General features: G+C 39.5%; 1 protein-coding gene across 7 annotated transcripts in view; it reads left to right on the top strand.

Moving 5' to 3' along the window:
- LOC104138686 (cohesin subunit SA-2) overlaps positions 1-22049 on the top strand; it is a 63769-nt gene that overhangs the window by 35063 nt on the left and 6657 nt on the right. For 6 of the 7 annotated variants that reach the window (XM_068922727.1, XM_068922707.1, XM_068922717.1 and 3 more), the window contains 16 exons: positions 2593-2700; positions 4634-4742; positions 5597-5714; positions 6556-6659; positions 7092-7184; positions 7275-7364; positions 8390-8593; positions 10113-10189; positions 11389-11476; positions 12509-12586; positions 14548-14640; positions 15386-15551; positions 17468-17619; positions 18458-18559; positions 19731-19885; positions 19982-20110. In XM_068922727.1, coding sequence (XP_068778828.1) covers positions 2593-2700; positions 4634-4742; positions 5597-5714; positions 6556-6659; positions 7092-7184; positions 7275-7364; positions 8390-8593; positions 10113-10189; positions 11389-11476; positions 12509-12586; positions 14548-14640; positions 15386-15551; positions 17468-17619; positions 18458-18559; positions 19731-19885; positions 19982-20110 — 1866 coding nt within the window. The remainder of the gene's footprint in view (positions 1-2592; positions 2701-4633; positions 4743-5596; positions 5715-6555; positions 6660-7091; positions 7185-7274; positions 7365-8389; positions 8594-10112; positions 10190-11388; positions 11477-12508; positions 12587-14547; positions 14641-15385; positions 15552-17467; positions 17620-18457; positions 18560-19730; positions 19886-19981; positions 20111-22049) is intronic. The other variant, XM_068922735.1, reaches the window with a different exon arrangement.

Here is a 22049-nt window from a genome sequence, read left to right as displayed (position 1 = left end):
CAAATTCCTAGCCTCTTTGAAGACAAAGCCAAAATCACGGCGGCTGTCATTTCATTTGTGCTAGATAGGCAAGTATTTAATTTCTACCCAAAGAGAGGTTTGTCTATAACTGCAGCCATGTTACTGAACACTTTCAGCTATCCAAAAAATTCAGACAAGGAATTTTTTTAAATAGGGACAGCAGGTGTTATAATCACTATTTCCCTAGAATGCTAAGAAGGAAAAAACTGATATATGAGGTCAAATAAATGCAGATATTAGAAAATGTACACACTTGCCTGGCATCTTCATACAGGAAATTCCATTTCAACACAAGAAAAAAAGCTTTTCTATTGTGAAGGTAGTCAAACACTAGAATGGGTTGCCAGAGTAGTTGTGGAGTCTCCATGCTTGGAGATACTCAAAACCCAGCTGGACATGGCTCTGAGCAACCTGCTCTAGCTGACCCAACTTGAGCAGCGTGAGGTAGGATTAGATCTCAAGAGATGCCTTCCAGCCTCAACCTCTCTGTCATCCTCTGATTGTGTGTTGGCCCAGTCTAGATCCCAGGATGTTTGCATAGAACTTTCCCATTTTGCAAGGTGCTTCCAGCTTTTAAAAAATATATGTGTATAGAGAAAATGAAAAGGGCAGCTTCATGGAAACTAAATGCTTTAAAATAACTAAATAATAGTTTCACACTAAAAAAAATGAAAGCAACCATGTCAAACTGGTTAACATTTACATGTTAGCTTATTCCAGTAAATTCTCCATAACTTTTTAAAATACAGACTTGCTATGTTATCCATTCTTACTCCTGTGTTATTTGTTGTCGCTGTTTGTGTTACTGTCACTTGTCTTTACTACTGTAAGATGCAAGGTAAAGAACAGATCATCTCAGCTGAGAACTATTCAAAGTTTAATAATTGATATTTCATTCATGACTTCACAGGATATACCAGTGCTTATTCATGTACTGTACTGCACCATATTACCTTTTTCAATTACTTACTGTTTAACATCAATAAACACATTTTTACACTATTTCCTTAGTTCTGTAGGTGGTTGAATAACAGTCTTGTAAATATTGTTCTTTATACTGATTACATGATATATACTCAGAGCTTTTTCCATTTGGCCTGCTACCACAAATATACACTCAAGGGAATTACAGGTTAAAAGAGGCCACCAAAACCTGCCTGAAGAATGTAAGCCAGATTTTGGGTTTAGTTGGGGGCAAGCTTTATCTTGCCAGATTGACCCATCACTTTTGAAGGCACATCATCAGTGCTTCCATTTAAGACCTGTTTATTGTGTCAGTGACCGTTATAAACAAACAGAGGAAAACTGGTAAAGCATGCAAATGATACATGAATAAATACGTTGTAAAGGTCAAATTCATGAGGTCTCAACATCCATAGACTAGAGGCTGTTAACTACCAGAAATAAGAATTCTGTCTTTTTTTGTTTCTGATTTTAAATCCCGGGCAGTGCTGAAAGCTATTTGCAGCAAACACTAGTGCTGCTCTTACCTACTGTTAGTTCACTTCCTTGCAGTAAGGTTTGAGAATTGTTTGGGGCTTAGTGACTTGTCAGGATGCTAAGGGGTGAGATGGGATTGAGGACAAACAAGTGCAGGAAAGGGTGCTAATTTTTGTATGATGTCAGTCCCAGCAAATGCAGAGCATGAATCCTCAGTTTTAGAGATGTTAGTGGTCTGCATCTGTAGGTGGCTTTAAAGTGTTAGTGCCTGAGGACTGATAGCAGTAATAAATAAAACCCCCTTTCCCCCTTGCCTGGCTGTAGAAAGTGGAAGGGTCTCAGATGTTGCTGTTGCGTTCTCTAAAGTAGCTTAGTCCAATGACATTGCTATGGCAGTAGAAAGGAAGTGTTTTGAAGTTGTAATTCTTGCTTTGGGCTTCGCTCCTCTGGTATCTTTTTGGCAGGTCATTCGACCTTGATGTTTCAGTCTCCTTTCTGTATAAGGCTGATGTTAATACCATTTCTACCTCCCGTAGAGTGTTGAAGGTTCATTAGTTGGCAAGCAGTGTTCTCAGGATGTGTAGCTGAACGGCTGTGAGAAAAACTGTGACTGTGTGTTTGGGCAGAAAGATCACAGTCACAAGCATGCTTTGTGATTTGATGTGATTTGATTTCTTTTTAAACGTGACTCTATATAAACTTAGAGTATAGGTTTTAAAATACTATGCTAAATAATTTTAAAACAATTTTTATTGCAAAATGAAGTCAACTTGTTGTTTATTATCTTCTATGACCAACCTGTAAGACATAAAGTAGAGGCATCATTTTCCATTTTTTTTTCTTTGTAAATACAATGAGCACTAATCAACCTTAGTTATGCTTTAAACTGTTGTCCATGCAGTGGGCCTGATTCCTCATGGCTTGTACAGACCTCTGTTTCTCTACAAAGTGAGTACAAAAATGCTGTCAATTCCATTTGATAGCATTTTTAGCTGTGTCCTACTGAATTTTAGCTGTGTAAACAAGTTGCGATGCTATGGAGAATCAGGTCTAGTAAAAGCTGGGCATGGCATTCATGATATTCTTTGTAGATAAACCCGAACTATAACTTTTATTGTTATTTTTGCCTAGGAACTGTGAGGATGTGTTATCAGCTGAAGACTGTGAAACCTTATACCAGTTTGTTTACACCACACACCGTCCGCTTGCAGTAGCAGCTGGGGAATTCCTTTATAAAAGGTATCTCTGCCTGCCTGCCTGCCTACTTTTTGCATATTCTCATTTGTTTCACATTGAAGGTAGATTGAAGAGGGGCATTAAGAGTTTATTTTTTGTGCTGGAAATAAGTACCATGAGGATAGTAGATGTGCTTTCTTCAGCTGAACTGGAAGAGAAATGCTGTTTGGGGGTAATCGTTTGTTCCCTGCGCAGCGCTGACATGTTAGGCATGAGAAAAGCACAAGGCTAGAGAATATGAAACAACTGGCTGATCCACAGGTGCTATGCCATGTTGAGAGTATACTACCTTTCCTTTTCCTTTCTTTTCCTGTTGCTTTGCTTCTTACAAGCTAATTCATCACCTGACATCTGCTGGATTTCCATAGCTTTAGTGATTAATCACAAAAATAGCCTCTTCTTCTCCCTTTGGAAGTTATTTTATGCATTGTAAAGGCTTTGAATAATGAGAGAGGCAGCAGATTAAAAAGCCTCCCAATTTTCTGTCAGGTTAATGAAGTATAGGGTTTATCTTCCCCAGGAGTAACTCTTATAAATGGGCTTCTTATAACAATGATTGCATGAAGTGAATGGAGTTGGCATGCTAAAAAGAGAAGAGGTATTCTGTCTCTTCAACTGAGAGAAATAATTTTGTGTTACAAAGGGCAATGAAAGTAAAAATATTTTGGCAGGGCTTTTGTGGGGAAAAATTCAGAAATCGTAATGATTTGTCTTTTTCTCACACGTAGAATCTCCTCCTAGCTGTCCGTTCCTATCCAGCTGAATTGCTGACATTCTGGTGTTTGTGGAGCCAAGTCTGACAAAAAGACAAATGAAGATAAATTCTTGTTTTGATGAGTCTTCTATGGCATCTACTTCATCTTTTATGTGGCTCCCAGTATTCTGTCATAAACCAGATGTTCTTCCTCTGAGAACACTGCTGCGTTTTGCCACTGAAACTACTGCCTTGATAAATAACTTTACTTTTTATACCCAGCCTCCCCGTGCAGCATGGATACTTTGACCCTGTAAACTTCATCCTTGTTCTTTTTTGTCCAGTTCTTCTCTTTCGTACTTCTACCAGTGTAGAAGTGTTGGTTCTAGTGTGATGGAGATGTTAGTGATCCCCTCCCTCTCAGTCATCATACTGATAGAAGTTTTAGTATAAATGTTTTTTTTTTTGTGTGTGTGTTTGTGAAATCTCCTCAGTGTCTGCATTTTTAATTTAGATTACTTACTGAGCTGGGCTAAATCACACTAGCGGAAGCACTTTTTTGAAGTATAAGCTTATGGCAACATGAAGTAGTGTGGCCCTGCTCTTAAATCCAAGCACTTCAGGCCTTACGTTAATCTATGGGGATGGCCTTTTTGTATGTATTTTGGGATTAGCATTTTTCATGAGCAGTACAGTCACACTCCTTTTGGATAAAGTGGAAGTGGAAATTGGAGTGAAGTATAATATGCTTCATACTTTGGGCAGAAGAAGAATAATTTTTCCAGTGTATCTGGAGTTGAGTAAATTGCCTCTTGTTAATACAAGATACTCTGCTTTCTTTAAGGAGCTTTAGTGCCAGGATGTACCATAATGTGAAAAATAGTCAGGTTATTAAGGTTTAAATTCAGTCTAGAGCAAGTATCTTCTCAAGCATGAGCAAATGCCTACCTCCTTATATGTTCAACACTGTGCAATGTGCATCTGTTGTCCAGAAGGTTGGCAGGGTACCTGTGAAGCTATCAGAGAGAATCTCTGCTTTCATAAGGATAACAGATCTCGGATAGTGGAAAACAATCTAGTCTCTTCCTTTCATTTGATAAAAGGTCTACTATGATTTGGAATGAATAAGTAGGTATTTAGAAGACATATGGTCCTTGAAGTCTTGACAGAATTACTGCTGTACTGGTGAATGAACTTAGGGAGCATGTGGCAGAATTGGATTGACTTCTTTTCTGTTGGCAGGCTGCTTAGGCATGAGGGAGATGAAGAAGTTCTGCCCAAAAGAGGAGGGAAGTTTGGGGCGAGTACTGGCCAGTTGAAAAAGTTAATACGTTTTTTCCTGGAGAGTGAGGTGAGGAGAATATCCCCTGCAGTAAGTTTTACATCCAGTGTTGCACGTTCAATAAAGTATTGGCTTCCTTTTGAAGGCTATTTCTGGTTATGCACTTAGAACTGTTTGGTCTTTGGGACATTCTGATTCTCTAGGATGACTCTTAATGGAGATGGAATTTGCCGCTTCTGTTATGTCAGAACTAATGTACAGCTATATTGCTGGAGAGAACCAATGCTGAAGCAGCATCTGAAAATAACCCAAAAGACTAATGCCAATGAGTGAGAGGTATTAATGTGTGCCTGTGTCTTTCTGCAGGCAGATAAGAACTTGTTGTGCCCTTGTTCTATGCTGACTGGCTAAGAACCAGGTAGTTTTGCCTGTGCTAACAGGCCTTCCTGAGAATTTATCAGCTACATTTTAGCTCCTTGGCTTTTGTTGTGGTCTAGACCTGTGTCCGGCCAAATTGTCCCAGGCACAGCGGTTTTGAATCTACTTGCAAAGAACTTTATTGACATCATCTAAAATGTTAGCTCATTTCTAGCCCCAAGTTTGGATTTTTAGTTGTTATGGTCAGCAATATAGAAGCAATACAGAAGCCAGTTTTAAAGAGAATACTGAAATTACCGGGGAAAAATATCCTAAAAAGAGGAAAGAAAAGCTTTTCTCCTGCTTTTATGGCTCCTTTTGTATCAGAATGAGGAAATGGGGTTTAACACTGATTAGCCTCAAACTTAGTTTGTTGGAGGACTGCATGCGAATGTATGGATGGATGGCAAAGCTTTGTAATTGGAAAAAGGGGAGAAGAACATGTGAAACTGTATTTCTTTCTAATGAAGGGTTTGCTTCTCTAAGCTTTTGTGTTTATTCCCTAGCTACACAAACATGTCACATACCTCATAGACAGCTTGTGGGACTGGGCAGGCAAATTCCTGAAGGACTGGGAGTGCATGACCACTCTTCTATTAAAAAATGCTGAAGAAGATGGTGAAGGTGGGTCAGTACCTTAGCTTTGTCTGTATGACTCTCTTTTTTTGAACTTTGCATTCAGGTAATCTAAGACCACTCCACCTTGAAGTGCCCTTTGATGTCAGATTGTGGTCCTCAAGGGTCACAAAGTAGATGTGACTCAGATATTGCCACTGTGATATTTGTATCAACGTACTTGTTTTTATTTTTCAGTATTTATATAATCTTAGTATAGAGGCTTTGCAAGAATACTTGCATAATTAAGCCATAATGCTTAAGTAACTCTGACTTCACTTATTTGTTTGTCCAAAACTTAAGAATCTAAAAGTATTGATTGATTGAAGTGTAGTATTGTCAGGATTTTGTTCATGCCTGAAAAGAAAAAAAAACTGTGTTGAATCTGTTGTCAACTAACGCTCCAGAGATTTGGTTTTATGTAAAAATATTTTAAAGTGAACTTAAGCAGTAGTTGTTGCAGTAGATCTGGAGGTGGTTGCATGGTCGAAACCAAAGCTTATGGACTCAGAGAGTTAAAGCATTTGGTATTCAAAGAAGCGTGTGTGTCCTAGGTGAGACAGTAGTCAGTAGGGATAGGCCTGGTTGAAGCTCTCTGTGTCGCTGGGAGCCTAAGTGCCTAAAAAGGTTGGCCATGAGAGGAATAATTGCTTTTCTGTTCAGTAAATAAAGAATTTTTTTCTTCAAATTAAATCTAACACTCTCTAGGCGTTTCTTTAGCAGCACTGCATCTTTCTTTATGTGGTGTCCTTCCACAGTTGCTCAGATAAACGATAGGTTTTTCATTATCTATTGCTGTATCTTCATTTTTCTTTTGTGTGATGCTGAAAAGAAACTGATTTATTTGCAGCATTGAGTGATGCCCATGAAAGTGCTCTCATTGAAATTATCCTCGCAACTGTTAGAGAAGCAGCTGAAGGTCATCCTCCAGTGGGCAGAGGTGCAGCCAAAAAAGTTAGTGCATCTTACTGTGATTTATTGTGCTGTAATCACTTTCTCTTTATCTTATGTGCTTTGCCAAACAGCACGTTCCTACTGGTTGGTACCTCTTTAGAAATAAAATAGCGTACTTTTCATGAAATGCTACAGTGTCTTTTGACCTCCAGATCTTATTAGCAGTGGATGTTGAAGGGTGTGAGCGTTAGGCAAAAGCTAGTGGAAGCTTGCTATTGATAAAGCGGTGAGCATTTTATCTGTGTTCAGTGATTTACATCTAATTTAATGTTAACAAAAAACCAAAACCATCTGGTTGACTCTGTGGAAAAGTATGTTTGCCTTGGCTTGATTTATTTGAGATAGAGGCATGTGAGTTAACCTTTGGCTAAACGTAAAATCCCACTCAGATCTAAAAGATATTGTAATTGAAACGAAATGCTTTGTCTGCAGATTCTGTCAGTAAAAGAGAAGAAAATACAATTGGAAGATTGTACCAAAATTACTGAACACTTTATTATGGTGCTTCCTCAGCTCTTGGCAAAGGTAACTAACAGCTGCTCTGTGAAAGCATGTTAAATATTTCATTAAAATTCCTACAATGCGCTCATATCCTGTTTTTTTTTTTCTCTGCAGTATTCAGCAGATGCAGAAAAAGTGACAAATCTCCTGCAGATTCCTCAGTATTATGATTTAGATGTTTACAGTACAGGACATCTAGAGAAGGTGAATAGGAATTGGGGTAGTTGGGTGCGTGTGGAATGTACCCAATTTATGTGACAATGTACAGGGTTTAGTGTGACTTGGAACAAATAGGGGACTGTTGAGATACAAAGAAATATTGTCATACCTCAAAGAAATATTCTCATACCTCATACATCTAATTCAGGCTTTTTACCTTTTGATTTGGGACTGCCAAGAAAAGCTTTAGTGCTTGTCAGTCCTGATATGCTGTGACTGGCCTGATGCCCTGGTGGGTAATGATTTATGGTTTCGTATGATAGGCCTGCCCTTGGGAATAGACTGGGTTCTTCATTGTTGGGTGGAGAGAGGGTGGGTTATGCCATGTATCTGAGCTGGCATTTCCAGGAGTAACTACAAAATGGGTTTCATTCTCCTTGAAGGCTGTCTCCCAGCTGCTGGAGGATGATAGTAACTGAAAGATAAGAATGGGGATAATATATCTGCTGATGGGAGAAGGGTGGTCAGAAATGGATAGATGAAATCCTTGGAATAGCTTAATGTATTCTTAATCAAGGGTGTTTACAGGGAGATGATGTTGAGCAAACACTCGTAGGTTTTACTTTCAGCACAGAAAGTTGACAGGAAGAGACAAATGGCAGAAATGAAGTTCTTTCCTCTCATTAAGAATAAAGAAGCCAGTTTCTGGGGTGATCTGAAACGTGCTTCGTCCTCAGCTGCTGAGGAAGACAACTTCCATTGTTGGGAGGAAGAGACACTCCTTCCCTACCATTGTCATTATTTTTATGTAGTGCCAAAGGTGTGTTGCTAAAGCAGAACTTAAAACAGTTATTTTATTTTTAGGGACACCTAGAGAAAAAATAATTAAAAAGGGTTTTAAACACAGAAGAAAGCTGTATCCCATAGTCCTGCACTTCACCTGCTCAGACTGGCGTTTATTTCATTTTGATTGTATGACCTGTAACGATATATTGGCCAGGTGAAATGTATCTGAAACATAAGTGGACTTAACTCTGGTTTAACTGTCGTACCCCTTGTATTACTTGCAGCATTTGGATGCTTTGCTGAGAGAAGTAAAAGATATTGTGGCCAAACACTCTGATATGGCTGTCCTTGAGGCTTCCTCCAGGACTTATTACATACTCTGCAGTGAAGAAATTGCCATCTACAACCAGGTGGATTGTGCCCGAACTCAGCTGATAGATGAGTTGATGGGGCAGCTTAACCAGCTGCTAAACAGCTTCTGGCAAAAGGTGAGTGTGACTCATTGTGAAGAAAAACAAGCTATTTCCCCATCAAAGAAGAAGAAAGAAGGTTAAAGGGGATATGGAATTACCCTTTGTATCTGTTTTTCTGCTCGATGGGAGCAGAGCTTTCAAAGGTGGATCTCACTCTAAAAAGATTGACTGTTTAATGAAATGGATTGATGTTTTAATGGAGTTGATGTTTTTGTCAGGAATAGGGCGGAAAATTGTAAACGGCGTAGTCCACAGCAGCCACAGGGCAACTTTATATTTTCCTGATATTCTGGACCTGGGCTACATAGTATTGCTATATAGTAATACTGCAATTGTGTACTACAGTACTACAAATTGAAGTATTATTGTGCTGGGGATGCTATGTGTAACATCAGCTAAGAAGTGCTGTGGATGTATAGATGATGAGACTGTTCCCCAAAAGGTATAGTTCTGTACTTTTATGTATTTGATAGTACGCAAGATGACCTTTGTAATCTTGTTTTGGCTGTAGAGATATTGCTAGGGAAAAACCTGACAGTCTGTAATACAAATTAGATAGCTATGAGGTCTTTGAAGTGATGACTTTCCCCTTGAAGGAGAACTGAGGGAAGGTCTCCCTCAAAGTTTTTCAGTAGTTCTAAAAAGCAGAAACAGCTGGTGGTGATATGAATAGCTTGCTAGCTGAACTGAACAACAGAAGCCTGCAGCTGATCTGATCAACTGTGCCATGAACAGGTGTCATGCCATGGTATGAGAGTTCACACTGGCAGGTTTTTATTGGATGCTGGGATATTGTAAAACGTGTCACGCCAAAAAATCCCCTAACCTCAGATTGGGTTTATTTTGTTGGTCTTAAATAGACATCTATGTCAATGTGGGAGAATGTGTATTTATGAGAAATAAGATAAGTGCTAGACCAGGGATTATTCAACATCTTGGTAGTGTGATCCATATCTAAATAAAGAGGTTTTCTCCTGGAACCCCTCCCTTCTAATTCCTGGTTGTACAGACCATCTCCCATAATCACGTAGTATCCTTGTGGAAACTACAGCAATTGCATCTATGGGAAAGTATTTAATGTATTTTTAGCTATCTTTGAATGTGATCTGGCAGCTGGAAGCAAGGAAAGCCAGCACCATGTGAACAGTTAGCCTTCCATAGATCCGTAACAACTGTGCGAGGGACCATGAATGGCCTGCGGGTCTGAGTTTTAGGACTTCTACATTAGCCTAATCCCTAGTTTTTAAACTGTGTTAGCAATACCACAGCGTTGAAAGATTGCTGTGGATTTGGCAATGTGGGGACACTTCCTTATACACAATTTCTGTGCAGTCAACGGTTGTTTTTTTTGTTGTTTGTTTTTTTGGTTTTTTTTAGCCATAGAGGAAGGTATGAGTCGTAAGGTTGAAGATGAAAGCACTGGGGAAGGCTGAAGGAGAGTAGTTCAAGTCTGTGGGTTGGGAAGAAGACATAGCAGTTACCTTAACCCCACACTGGCTAATTCTTTTCTCTTTCCCAAACTTGCACAATTTAGGAAGAAGGTTTTTGTACGGATGCAGGAGAAATTTCCCGGATACATTCTGCTTTGAGAAGAATAGCAGCTTTTCATAAGTGAGATATTTATTTACACAGTGCTGATTTACATGCCATAATTAACTTTCCGTAATTTACTTTCTGTACTTAAGCGTCAACTGAAATAAACAGCTGCAGAGCGTGAATTGCCCTTACTTGGTCGGTTTAGCGGGATTTTCACTAGAGAATGAAAATGGTCCCTATGAGATATGTTGCAGGGTTTCGGATTTCCTGAACAGAACTGTACTCTTGGATGTGGAATTCTTTTTGGACTTGTTACTGAGGTTGGAGCATCAGCCCTAATGGGGCTAAGAAGTGTATGTTATAGGGCTGGCGTGTCAGAGTGGACACAGAGATGCTCTCAACTGGCTTGTTACAGTGCCTCTTTCTTAGCTGGATGCTGTTGCACTGCCTTACTCTCAATACTGGCAGTCAGTTTGAAGAGAGGATACTGACTGCAATCTTTTTTTCCCTCATAAGTTTCTCAGTAGCTTGCTTCTTCTGGGATTGTTCACCAAGTAAATTAATATGCAAGACAGTAGAGGGTGGGAGAGTTGGGCCTTGTGCTCTTGTCTCTCCTGCATGCTAAGGTTGCTTTATTTTTCCAAAGAGAAGTCTAACATCGTGCAGCTTGCAAGCACTCAGCAGTATTAAAAACACTCTTTTAAAGGGAAAAAATAGCATTCTTTAGACCTTTTTTGGGCACTTGGAGAGTGTGGATGTTACGTGTAGAAAAAGGTATAGAGGTTGGTTTTCTTTTTACTCTATCCATGGACACTGCTGTTTTGTAGCAAGAGTGTAGACTGTGAAGCTATGGACTAAAGCTTACAACCAACATGAGGCCATGCAAAAACTTAATTTCCATTTAAAATTTTTTTTCCCTTTAATTATTATTTCTTTATAGTGGAAGATTTCACCAGGTGCCTCTCAGTAAGTTTCATTGCTAAGGAGGTAAGGTGATGACCAGCTTTAGCAAACTGTTGGAAGGTCAGTGTGTTTTATTTGCTCATGTGAGGTCTCTGCATAGTAGGTGGTTACTTTTTGAACAGCAGGATCACAGCCAGGGGTTCAGTACCCAAAAAACTAGGTTTGTATTTTGTGGCGTGATTTGACTTAGATTTTGTTTAAAGTTATTGCTGTACATTAGACGCAGGCAAAAATGGTATAAATATAACCTATTTGGTGAGGTGAGATTCCATTTCTTGCTTAGTGTGGTGTTGTTTCTTTTTTACTTGCAGTGCCCATGACCTCACCAAGTGGAATCTGTATGACAAGACTTTAAGGTTGCTAGCGTTTGAAATGGAACGTGGGGGCTTGTCTGTTCAGGTGAGTTGTTGATACTTAACACTGACAGAGGTTTTTTGTGTTGAAAGCAGGAACAGTAGCACATATTAAACAATCTGTATATACCAGTGTCCTGTGAGGCAGGAAGATACTGTTTCCGTTTCTCACTCTGGGAAACTGAGGCAACTTTTGGTATAATGTTATTGGAATGAGTAGGTTTCATGTGCCATGGATTCATTTATTTGGAGATCTGCATGAGAGGAATCATCTGAAATCTAGATTAGTCCTTTCTCGTGCTCAGTATTTCGCCTTGATTGTACGATCTTGCTGCGCCTAGATAAGAAGCTGTTGGACAGTGAGAAACCCCTTATGGTTTACAGGTAACGAGAGATCAGTATACTTTGGACTTGTTGCTTGCTGATTGACTTGGGGGTGAAGATGGTTTGTAATTACTTGTTGCCTAAATTGCAGTCTTTTGATTGTCTGGTTAGCTCAGCTCAAATATTGTTTGTGCCAAGATGGAGTATTTCCCTGGTATTACAAGTTGATGTACTTCAGCAGTCATTAATGTTAATCGGGCACTGTTTTCAGTAGAGAATAGGGGGTTATTCAGAAAGGGGTGAAATTTAGCTGGAAGAGAGCTGAGAGTCTGTAGCCAGTGGGCAGAGGTATACTCCTTTAGATGGAGCATCGGAGCACCGAGGTTTGGCTTCTGCTCTGAATTTCCCTCTGTAGTAGTCTGCTTTATCCAAACGCTGCAGAGAGATGCTAAGAAGCTAACCTAAAGTTAGCTTCTGTGAACACCTCTATTAGTAAACGATTACGTTCAATTGAATTCATCAGGATGTCAGGGTTCTGCAGAAACAGGACCTTAGTCCTGTTAACTTTCTCAGGAGGCAACATTTAGTTGTATGTGAATCTACTAAGTTTATTTTGGGGGTCTAAATGCCTTACAGTGCAGAAATGGTAGTGCAAGCTGTGTGCAGAATGTCAGGCTTGAATGCTTTATTTAGTCCTGAGCTTTTTGCTGTAAAGCCTTTCATGTAAATAAAGGACTTGTGTTTTTATTTTCAGATGATCCTGCCAGCTCTCCAGTGCACATACTTTTCTCTCCTGTGGCAACTAGCTGCAGTTGCGGAAAATTCCCCCAAGGTTGGCCGCTCTCTATCGTATTGAAACCCAGGGTTGTGCTTCTAGAAGTTTAAATTGCTTTTCTTTTCTCAGCTGGCCAGAAAAGATAAGCTTTCTCAAGATGATAATTTGTGTGTTTTATTGAGGAAAATAAATTTAGTTGAGGCATTTTGTCTCTCTCTGTCTCTCTCTCTCTGTCTGTCTCTCTCTCATTCTCTCTCTTTTTTTGTTTGTTTATGCTTCTTCAGTCTGCAAGAGTATACTGAACAATAGTTCACCTCTATTTTTACTGCAAAACATGTGCTAAAAATTCCTGGTGCTTGATGGAGATAAGGAGCTTGTCCTACTGCCAAACAGTTTGTTATTTTCTTGTTTTAAGTAACAAAGAGTATTCAGTGAAAACTGCAGGAAGTCCTATTGCTTTATTTTGTTCTTATTTTCTTGTTTTATTTATATATTGTGTGATGTATACAGAAAGTTGCTGGAAGTGTTTGGAATATACTCATCAGCTGACTACGTGGTTAATTTGTTTTTAGGTGGTTCCCAGGCTCTACCAGATATTTCAGAAGACATTCTAGTTTTAAATACTAGAGAGTAAAACTCTTCTATGCTTTGATTCACAAGAAAATTTGTACCTGTGCAGTTTCTCTTCATGGTGATTTCTGACTACGCCGAGTGCTGCTGCTTCGGGCATTCTGTCACCTTCCTCTGGTTCTCCTGTGTGTATAGAGCAGGACACTGACATGGACATTTGTTTTGTGTGAGAAATGCTAGCCGGGAGGTTACCCTTTTGGTGACTGATTCACTATCTATTCCCGTCCCATTCCATTCCTGAGTGGGTGTCCGCATCTCTCTCTGCTCTAATATGCTCTGCCTTTCAATCCAGACACAGTTAGCTTGACTGATAACGGGGCAGCACATTTTTGCATTTGGCCTTTCATACAGGAACGGATTTTGATTGGAAGCGAGATGTTGCGGCCCACTCTAAAGGACCAAATCTGGATACTGGCAGAGAGAGAGAAGTTCCAAGAGCAAAAAAAAAAACCCATTTCCTGGACAGCAGCTCTGGGACTGTTTTTTCCTCCCTTTCCCCTAATACCGTTAAGGCAATGTTTTGCCTCCCCCTCCCCTTCTTCCCAGCATGCCCTGGAGTGGATTCTCTTTCTTATAAAGATACAGTTGCAGAGCAGGAAATCCAGCCTGCCTATAATGGCATTCCACTTCTGTTGTCTGCTGAGAGCTCAATGCATTAAAACAGCTGGACCTAGCAAAGGATCAGAAGGTCTTTTATGTGGCTGTTGGCAAATCAAGTAGTCTCTGTTGCTTGGTTCATCCTAATAGACACATCTGCATTTAGGAGCACCAAAGTTAGCAGTGTAGTGAACCTGGCTTACCTCTGTTGATACCTCTGTCGGTAGAGAGAGAGAAAAGAGCAAGTCCAGAGGGCAATTCACGTGTTGGGTGCTGAAAGTTAGAGGGGATGGACCAGGGTTTTTATATTCTACTCCCATCTCTAAGTTGGAAATTAATATCATTGCTTTAAAAGGACAAGCTGAATTCTGCAAATTTTTAGATGTTTAGAGGGCCATGTAAGTGAATAAATATCATTAGAGCTGCCCATCCTATAGATGGAGAAGCAAGGAGTTTGTGACTTGCTGAACACTACGAGCGTGAGCACATGTGACAGATTTGTCACCTTTCTGCACCAGAGTGGGAGGAAAAACTATTATGTTTTTATGGGATGGCCTTTCTACCCGGATATGGTTCCTAAAAGCAAGACATGTTTTTTTAAGTTATTCATAGCTGGTAAGCTGCTGCTATTGTGAGATGTCAGCCTTTTTCATAATGCTATCAGCTGTGCTATCTGAAATGAATAGTATCAGCAGAAAAAAGATGTAACTGTTAAGTTTATTCTATAATTCTCCACTGAATAGTAGCCCCTAACATCTTAGGCCTGTCACTTCTCCTAAATATGTTTCTAGGAGACTCTTTTGGCATTAAGAAGAGAGTTGAGGCGTTTCTGTCAGATTTGCAAGTGCTTCCTCCACCATAAGGAAGAAGATGTAAGAGAAAAGGTCAGTGTTTGTGTTTCACTTGATTGGCACTCATACTCACTCTTCCTTTTAAATGCCTTTTTTTTTTCATGCTAGTATTTCCTTCTACTGATTTTTTTGCAATATTTTTATCTTTTAGCAGAGAAGTACCTCCTAAAAAAACATCCCTCAACTATTTATTTTAAAGGAAAATTAAACTTATGTACATTAAAATGTTACAAAAATTAGTGCTTTAATCAAGCATAGGTGTATGTCTGCATGGATCCAGTTGGAGAATCAAAGCCTGAATCCGAATGACTGAATTTACCAGTTGATAATCCCTGTGTTTTCTAATTAGACAGACATCAGTGTATTTGTCGCTATCATACCTTTATTAATGCCTGACAAAGGTATTATGGCCTTGCTATGAATATCATTTCAAAAGTGAAAAATTGGGAGAAATTGTTCTGTGATTCACACATATTAAAAGGCAGATCTTGTGGTATAATAGAGCTCAGCTTCCTTCCCATGGAAATCAGAAAATCTTTAAGGGGTATTCATGCATGGTACTTGTGTATAGTGTATCCTAAGGTATACGTTCTGGAAGGACTTGGCAGTGGCATTTGACTGTTGAGGTCAGGGCGAATAGAAATCTTTAGCCTGAAAGGAAGAAGTAGAGTAGAAACCAGACCATGACTGGTGGTTTGCGATGGAGATGAAAAGTGGAGCTGGTATGGAAAGCAACATGGTTTCTAAATCCTTCTTTGGCTTTGTTTGCTTGATACAGGCCTTCATGATACTCTGTGACTGGCTGCTAATTTTGAGTCACCAAGATTCAAATAATAATGAAGCAGCAGGACTTCTAGATTATCTTCCCAGCACATCACTTCAGCAAAAACTGCTTTTGTTTATCCAGGAACATGTTTTCATGGAGGACGAAAAGGAAAGCAAAGGTTGGGCACGTTCATCACTGAAGAAACAATCTACCTTTTTTTGCTGTCTTTTGACCTCTGCACTGAACATCGCAGGAAAAGGGGACTGGTCTATTTTATGGCCCCTTTACAAACAAAATGACTCATTTATTATTTGCTGATTCATGTCCACTAATCAAACATAGGAATTTGCCATATTGCCATATTTGAAATATTGCCAATTAGGTAACACAGGGGTGGATGAGAATGTAAAAGTATTTGACAGACTGACTGTAGTAGTAGAGATGATCGTGTTAACTGCCTTCCTGAAAAGCCTTACAGTGTTACAGTGTAACTCTGTCAATTCACAGACAGTTTCAAAGCTATTAGAGGAAAGGACCAGCGGATTTTGTTTAGAGGGGGATGGGTTTTACAGGAAGTATTGTGCTACTTTTTGCTCTGTTGCCATTTTCAAACAGATTCAAATACCAAATAGAGGCAGTTATTGTGAAGGCTGATTTCTTTTGGGAGTGTTTTGAGAACAGATCTGTGATTCATTGTGGTTTTGAGACTGAAGTTAAGCAGCGTGCTTTGCAAAGCTGAGCAGAAGGCAGGTATCTTCCTGTGGTGTGCAAACCGGCATACAGCCGGTAAGAAATAGAATGTTACCTCATCCACCTCTGTCCGTCCTCTGCGTTCGGATGGAGTTCTGTGTCCAGTTTTGGGCATTGCGCTTTTCCAGTTCACAGTGTATATGGCAAGAAGTGATGAGCCTATATTGTAGGAAGGCAAATACTAGGAGAGAGTCTTTAATGGTAAAGGTAGAGCTGCTGTAGAAAACATTGCCCAAGGAGGCTGTAGTATCTCAATTACAGGAGTCTTTGCAACAAGTTATTTTTCAGGTTATGTATGTTATGTATCTGAAACTGATTAGTTGATCGTGCTTGGGGTTAGATGGCCGTTTGAGATCTCTTTCAAACCCATTTTGTATGATATTTTCAGTTTCTTAGTCTTCCTCACAAAGGATCCCTGCTATTCCACTGCAGACTCCTTCCTGAAAGAGTGTTTTTGTCTCTTGCTGTGAGTTGGCCTGTCTGTGTGCACACCTGGCAGCTGCTCCATTTCAGTTTTAACTCTGATTTGCGGATACTTCTAATCGTCCGCTTGTCTTTTGTTTCCAGGCCCACAGTGGTGGCAGAAGCAGAAACAGACCACGTCAAAGTCATAGGTCAAAGACCGAGCCTTTTGGCAATTGCTAGATTACATTTGCAGCAGGAAAGAGTGTATCCCAACTCACCTGCTGCAAGAAGCTCTCTTCAAGTAACTTCACAGCTGTATAGGAAGACTATTAAGAATATTTGTTTTTCACAACTTTCCCAGCTGGGAATTAACCCATTTTCCAAAGACTTAGTGTATTCATAATGATGTGAAATGACTTTTTTCTTTCACTTTTGTTGATAACCACTTGGAGAGTTTCACCTGAACTCTTCTCTTGTTGACTGTGTGGGGGAGCTTTTGTAGGGTTGCTGATGAGTTAAGTGCTGATCTTCTAGCATTTGTGTTATTCTAAGGAAAAAAATGTGGTTACAATTTGTCTGTCTATCTCTTCCGTTCGGTGCGTTTGTGCTTTTTATTCTGCACTCTGGTTCTGTTCTGTAGTTGTGAACAGTGTTGTACAAGGAGATTCTGACTAGTAGAAGTGGGAAGTTCCTGTGGAGATCAGAGTAGAAGACTATGTAAATAATTTGCTTTCACTGTCATCATTTGGAAGCTTTGAAATAGAAATTAACCAATGTGTGGTGATATACACAGAAATGAGCACAAGTAAGCTAGCCTCTGTTGCTTAGAGAGTTGACTGAACAGCTGAGTCTGTACAGTTTGGATGAAAATCGGTTATTACAATTGAGATACCTTGAATAAAGTAGCAGAACAAGGCTTCAGTGTTTTTGTTTCCCTAGACCTAACAGAAGAGGAGCAGAGAAAGGACAAAAACGGCAAACTGGGTGACTTGCACAAAAAGCGGAGTCTTCTTGCAGCGTATTGCAAGCTGATAGTCTATAACGTGGTGGAGATAGCTGCAGCTGCTGAGATCTATAAGCATTACATGAAGGTAGGGTTTTAGATGTGCTTGCTTTGCTTATCAGTGCATTTTAGTTGCTGAAAGTGACTCTGGTGTTTAGGAAAGCTGTGGGGTTAATAGTCTTATGGTTCAGAATCCTTTCAATCGTAAAAGGGCTATAAAATCAAGCAGGAATGGCACAAATCTCTCCTTATTGCTCTGCAAAAGTGCCTCACTGCAGACAAGGTAACTGCAAGTTGAAAGGAGGATATATTGTGTCTGAATATCTGCTTCTTGGTTCCTCCAAAGAGGCCATTGCAGAAACGCAGTTTATCAGTGGGACAGTTTTTTAACTGTAGACATTCTTATGTTGAAATGACCAACTCATTTCATAGCGCTTACGCAGTCCATACTCAGATGGCCTAAATTTCATGTGGTCCACATGCCTAGACAATTGGTAAAGCTTCAGCCTCTCTGAAGCGCATTTCAGGAGGGTTGAGTACAGCACAAAGTGGGCACTTGCCTTGTACCGGCTAACAGGACGTGGGAAATACCTGAATATGGGTCTTGATCTTCATTTCATGAGATTCAAGGCAAGTGATAGGCTAAATGTAAAAACCTCCATATTCCTCTCCTGAAGATGCTTGGGTTTTTTTGTTATAATAAATACTTAACAATTTCAGTGTAAATTTAAACCTTACATTCCTCGTAAAGGAGCAGACCATTATTTTGTGTATGAAATAATATGAAAAGTCCAGTTTTCATCTTTTAACTTGAGTGTGCTAGAGATTGTGTTTTATGAACTTCTTTTGTCACACGAATGTTCTGTGTATTCCCAGCGCTACAGAAGGAGAATGATAATTCTCATTTATTTTCTTGCTATTAATAGACCTACAATGATTTTGGAGATATAATTAAGGAAACACTAAGCAGGACGAGGCACAATAACAAAATTCAGAGTGCCAAGACACTGATTCTCTGTCTGCAGCAGGTAAGATTAAGATTAAGGCAGGAGATTAGGAGCTCTTATGACAGCTATATTGGGAAATAATCATTCAAACTCTTTAAAAAACATAAAGGAAGAAATTCATTGATTTTACTTGCTCTGCATATGTATCTTAGCATTTCATAATTAGAACTTCCAAATCATTACATCTGTTTTACAATGTAATTTTTTTGTACTGTTTGTTTATTTTTTTTTAATCACCAGAGGTGTAGTTTTAGGATTGGTGTAATCTTTGAGATTAAAGAGTGTTTCCTGGGTATGTGTCTCTGTTAAGCAGAGGTTAATGGTGTTCTTCTGTGTTTTACTGATCACCCTCGATTCCTACTGTATTTGAGAAACCACAAATATATCTGGGCCCACCCAGTTCTGAGCCCCTGTATTTTCAGTATTTTTTTTGTGGAAGAAAGAGGTGCAGCTCTTCTGAAGGGTCTGACTTGCTTCTAGCTTGGTTGCTCTGTAAGCCACAGAACAGGCTCCTCACAGGGGGTACTGATACATGAGCCTTGCTTACACATCACCAGAGGCTTAGATCTACGAACCAACCCCTGAAATCTGAGCTTAGATGATGGTAAGCAGCATTTGGCTACACATATTCTGCTGACACAGTCAAGACTGTGTGTTACGTATCACATAGACAACAGGCCCTATTTGGCCTTTGTTTGACCTTGAAAGTTTACAGGTTGAAGGCAACAAGCTACCTCCATGTTCCGTTAGCAGATAAAAATGTGGTAGCGATTGGGCCTGAGACTGTCTTTTGACCCTGTCTCACTTACAGAAATTGGACCACGCTGTGGCCAAACTTGCTGCTGTATGTTTGTGTTCTGATTTTCTAAAAAATCCCCAGGCAAATTTCAGTCCCTGGGCTTGACTCAGAAGTCCCAATAGGAGATGGGGTCAGAGGGGCTGTCACCTTCGGCGATCGATTCTCTGTGTACACGTATTTTTTTTAATTTTTGCCTCTCTGTTAAGGACAGCAGTGTCCACGGTTAGTTTCCTTGTGCTTGTTCCAGTGATGTATACTGCTGAAGTACACAAGTTACCTGTTCTTTTGTAAGGCTTCTGTCTGTGCGAACAATCTGTTGCTTGGTGCCCATGTCTCTATGACAGTTTGCTTGCTTTTAGGTTTACCTACTGTTATTTGGGACTGTTTTTGCAGCTGTTTCAGGCACATGTACAAAGCCATGACAGCAGCAGTGGTGTGGACTTGTCCTCTACTTCTTTCACAAACATTAAAGAACTCGCTCGTCGTTTTTCGCTGACATTTGGCTGGGACCAGGTGAAATCTAGAGAATCTGTAGCCATGATACACAAGTATGTACCACATAATGTCACTTTCTCCTTGATAATTGCTTTCCTTAGTTGTTGATGATGTTACTTTGTTCTCTCTATATTTTTTCCTCCCAATAGGGAAGGGATTGAATTTGCCTTTCAAGGAGCTACTGGAATAGGTGGAAAATGCCTGCCTCCTAAATTAAGCTTTCTGTTAATCATCAGTGAATTTTCCAACAAGCTGCTAAAGCCTGACAAAAGGCTAGTGTAAGTTAAGTTCTCGTGCACTGTCATACACAGACAGTTTGTGTTCTATATAATCCCTGTAGAAAGGATGCTTGAACCTACAATGTTGGATAAATTGCTCAAGAACTTTTCAGAGAACTTTTGAAATCAGTCAGCTGTTGGCTGAAGGGTCACTTGTTTGTTCTCTTTTCCATTTAATTTTGTAGTAGCAGTTATTTCAAATTATATTTACAGTGTCCATTCTAGCCCTTTTTTAGACAGAGTTACAGTCTCATGTGGGGATTTTTCTACGGGGAAGACTGTTAACTTGGGGAAGAGGATTTGCAGCTTGAGTGGCTAGTGGAGAAGCAGGAATGCTTTTCTGAAGCAAGGCAAAAAATACTGAGGAACAGGTAATGTGTGGATCGTTATTTTGTAATGATCAAACTCCACAAGTTCGGGGCTGGATTACAAGTTCCATGTAATATGTTTGGAATAGAAAGATACACATGTCACTATTCATGATAGGGATGTTTAAATTTAAGAATTCATTGTTTACAGGGAAATGGGACACGGTCTACTTCAAAGCCTCTATGTTTTACAGTGGTTTAAAATTTAAATTTAATAATATAAGAATAATATCTTTTTTTCTGGCATCATTGGGCATTATGCATCCTAACAGAGAGGCAGATGTTTATATCTGTTATTGCCTTCTTCACCTGCCTTAACTCACTTTGGGAAGGAAATAATTCCCTTGCTTCTGCCTGACCTTTGCCTTTACTTCCCTGGTCAGTGCTGCTTCTTTTGAATCTCTGCTCTTCAGTCTTCTATTTATAGACACTGGGAAAATTATTTCAAAATATGTAACAGGTATTCCCTTTTTCCTGAGAGCATATTTGAAGACTTGGGAATGTAAGATGAAACATTACACATTTGTCTTTTTGAATTTCTGAGCAAATTACTCTAGTAGCTGACAGGAAACATTCCACTTTGGAGAAGAAACCAGCAGCAAGTGAAAAAGAAAACTCCATATCTTGCTGAGCCCCGTATAACTTGTTTGCTCCTTGTGTCACTTTAAACTTAAATTGGAGGTTAGCTTCCATTGGGGATCATCAACCATGTTTTAAATAGCAAAGGTCAAGAGCAGTAAAATGTGTAATTTCCTCTTACTTTTTATGGCAAATAAAATGCATTACTGATTGCCAGCTATCCAGACTATATTTTAAAAAATGAGTTCAAACCCAAAATGCAAAATATCAAAGAAAAATATTTGACACAGACTGACTAGGACCCTGGTAGTCTAAAGTGGATAATCTGTAGGTGGTGATAAGTTTCCTTTCTGTTCTTGCATTTTTCTCAGTCAGAATCTTTGACATACACCACTAGAACTGGTTTTGTGCAATTTCTGTGCAACTCTGCCCTTGTGGCTTGGATTTTAAACTGCTGTTATCATCAGTGTGGTGACACTTCTGCATTAAGTAGACTTCTGTTAATCCATCCTTGAAAAACTTCGTAACTTAATTTACCTCCAGGGATCATGTCTAAACAAACACGAGAGAAATATTTCATCAATGATGTGGGCAGGTTTAAGGCTATATCCTGATGATTTTTCTCTTTTAGCTGTATTTAACTTCCTGACCTGTGGGTATATTCCAGGAAAACAGTATTATATACATTCAGGCAGATTTATTCAATGAAAATTTTCATGAGAAATACAAAACTTAGCAAGGTGTGCTCCTTGACTTTAGTTTCTGCTGCCTTGGACCAACCCACTGCTGCTGGAAACAAATGGGAAACAATAAAATTCACAGGGGGGGAAATTGCAGTTATGTCCAGAACTACGTTCAGACTATGTTTCTAGAGTTTCTATTCTGGGAGGTTTAAAATGCCTTGCAGGGGCTGGAGATTATATTTCCTCTTAGAAATATTTAGGTCTAGCTGCATCATAAATTACTGATTGGAATGTTTTAAGTCAACATGA

The sequence above is a fragment of the Struthio camelus genome, chromosome 1 (genome assembly GCF_040807025.1).
Source record: "Struthio camelus isolate bStrCam1 chromosome 1, bStrCam1.hap1, whole genome shotgun sequence".
In the NCBI taxonomy this organism is placed as follows: Eukaryota; Metazoa; Chordata; class Aves; order Struthioniformes; family Struthionidae; genus Struthio; species Struthio camelus.
The sequence above is the reverse complement of the archived record's forward strand: the minus strand, read 5'-3'. Positions and strand labels throughout refer to the sequence as shown.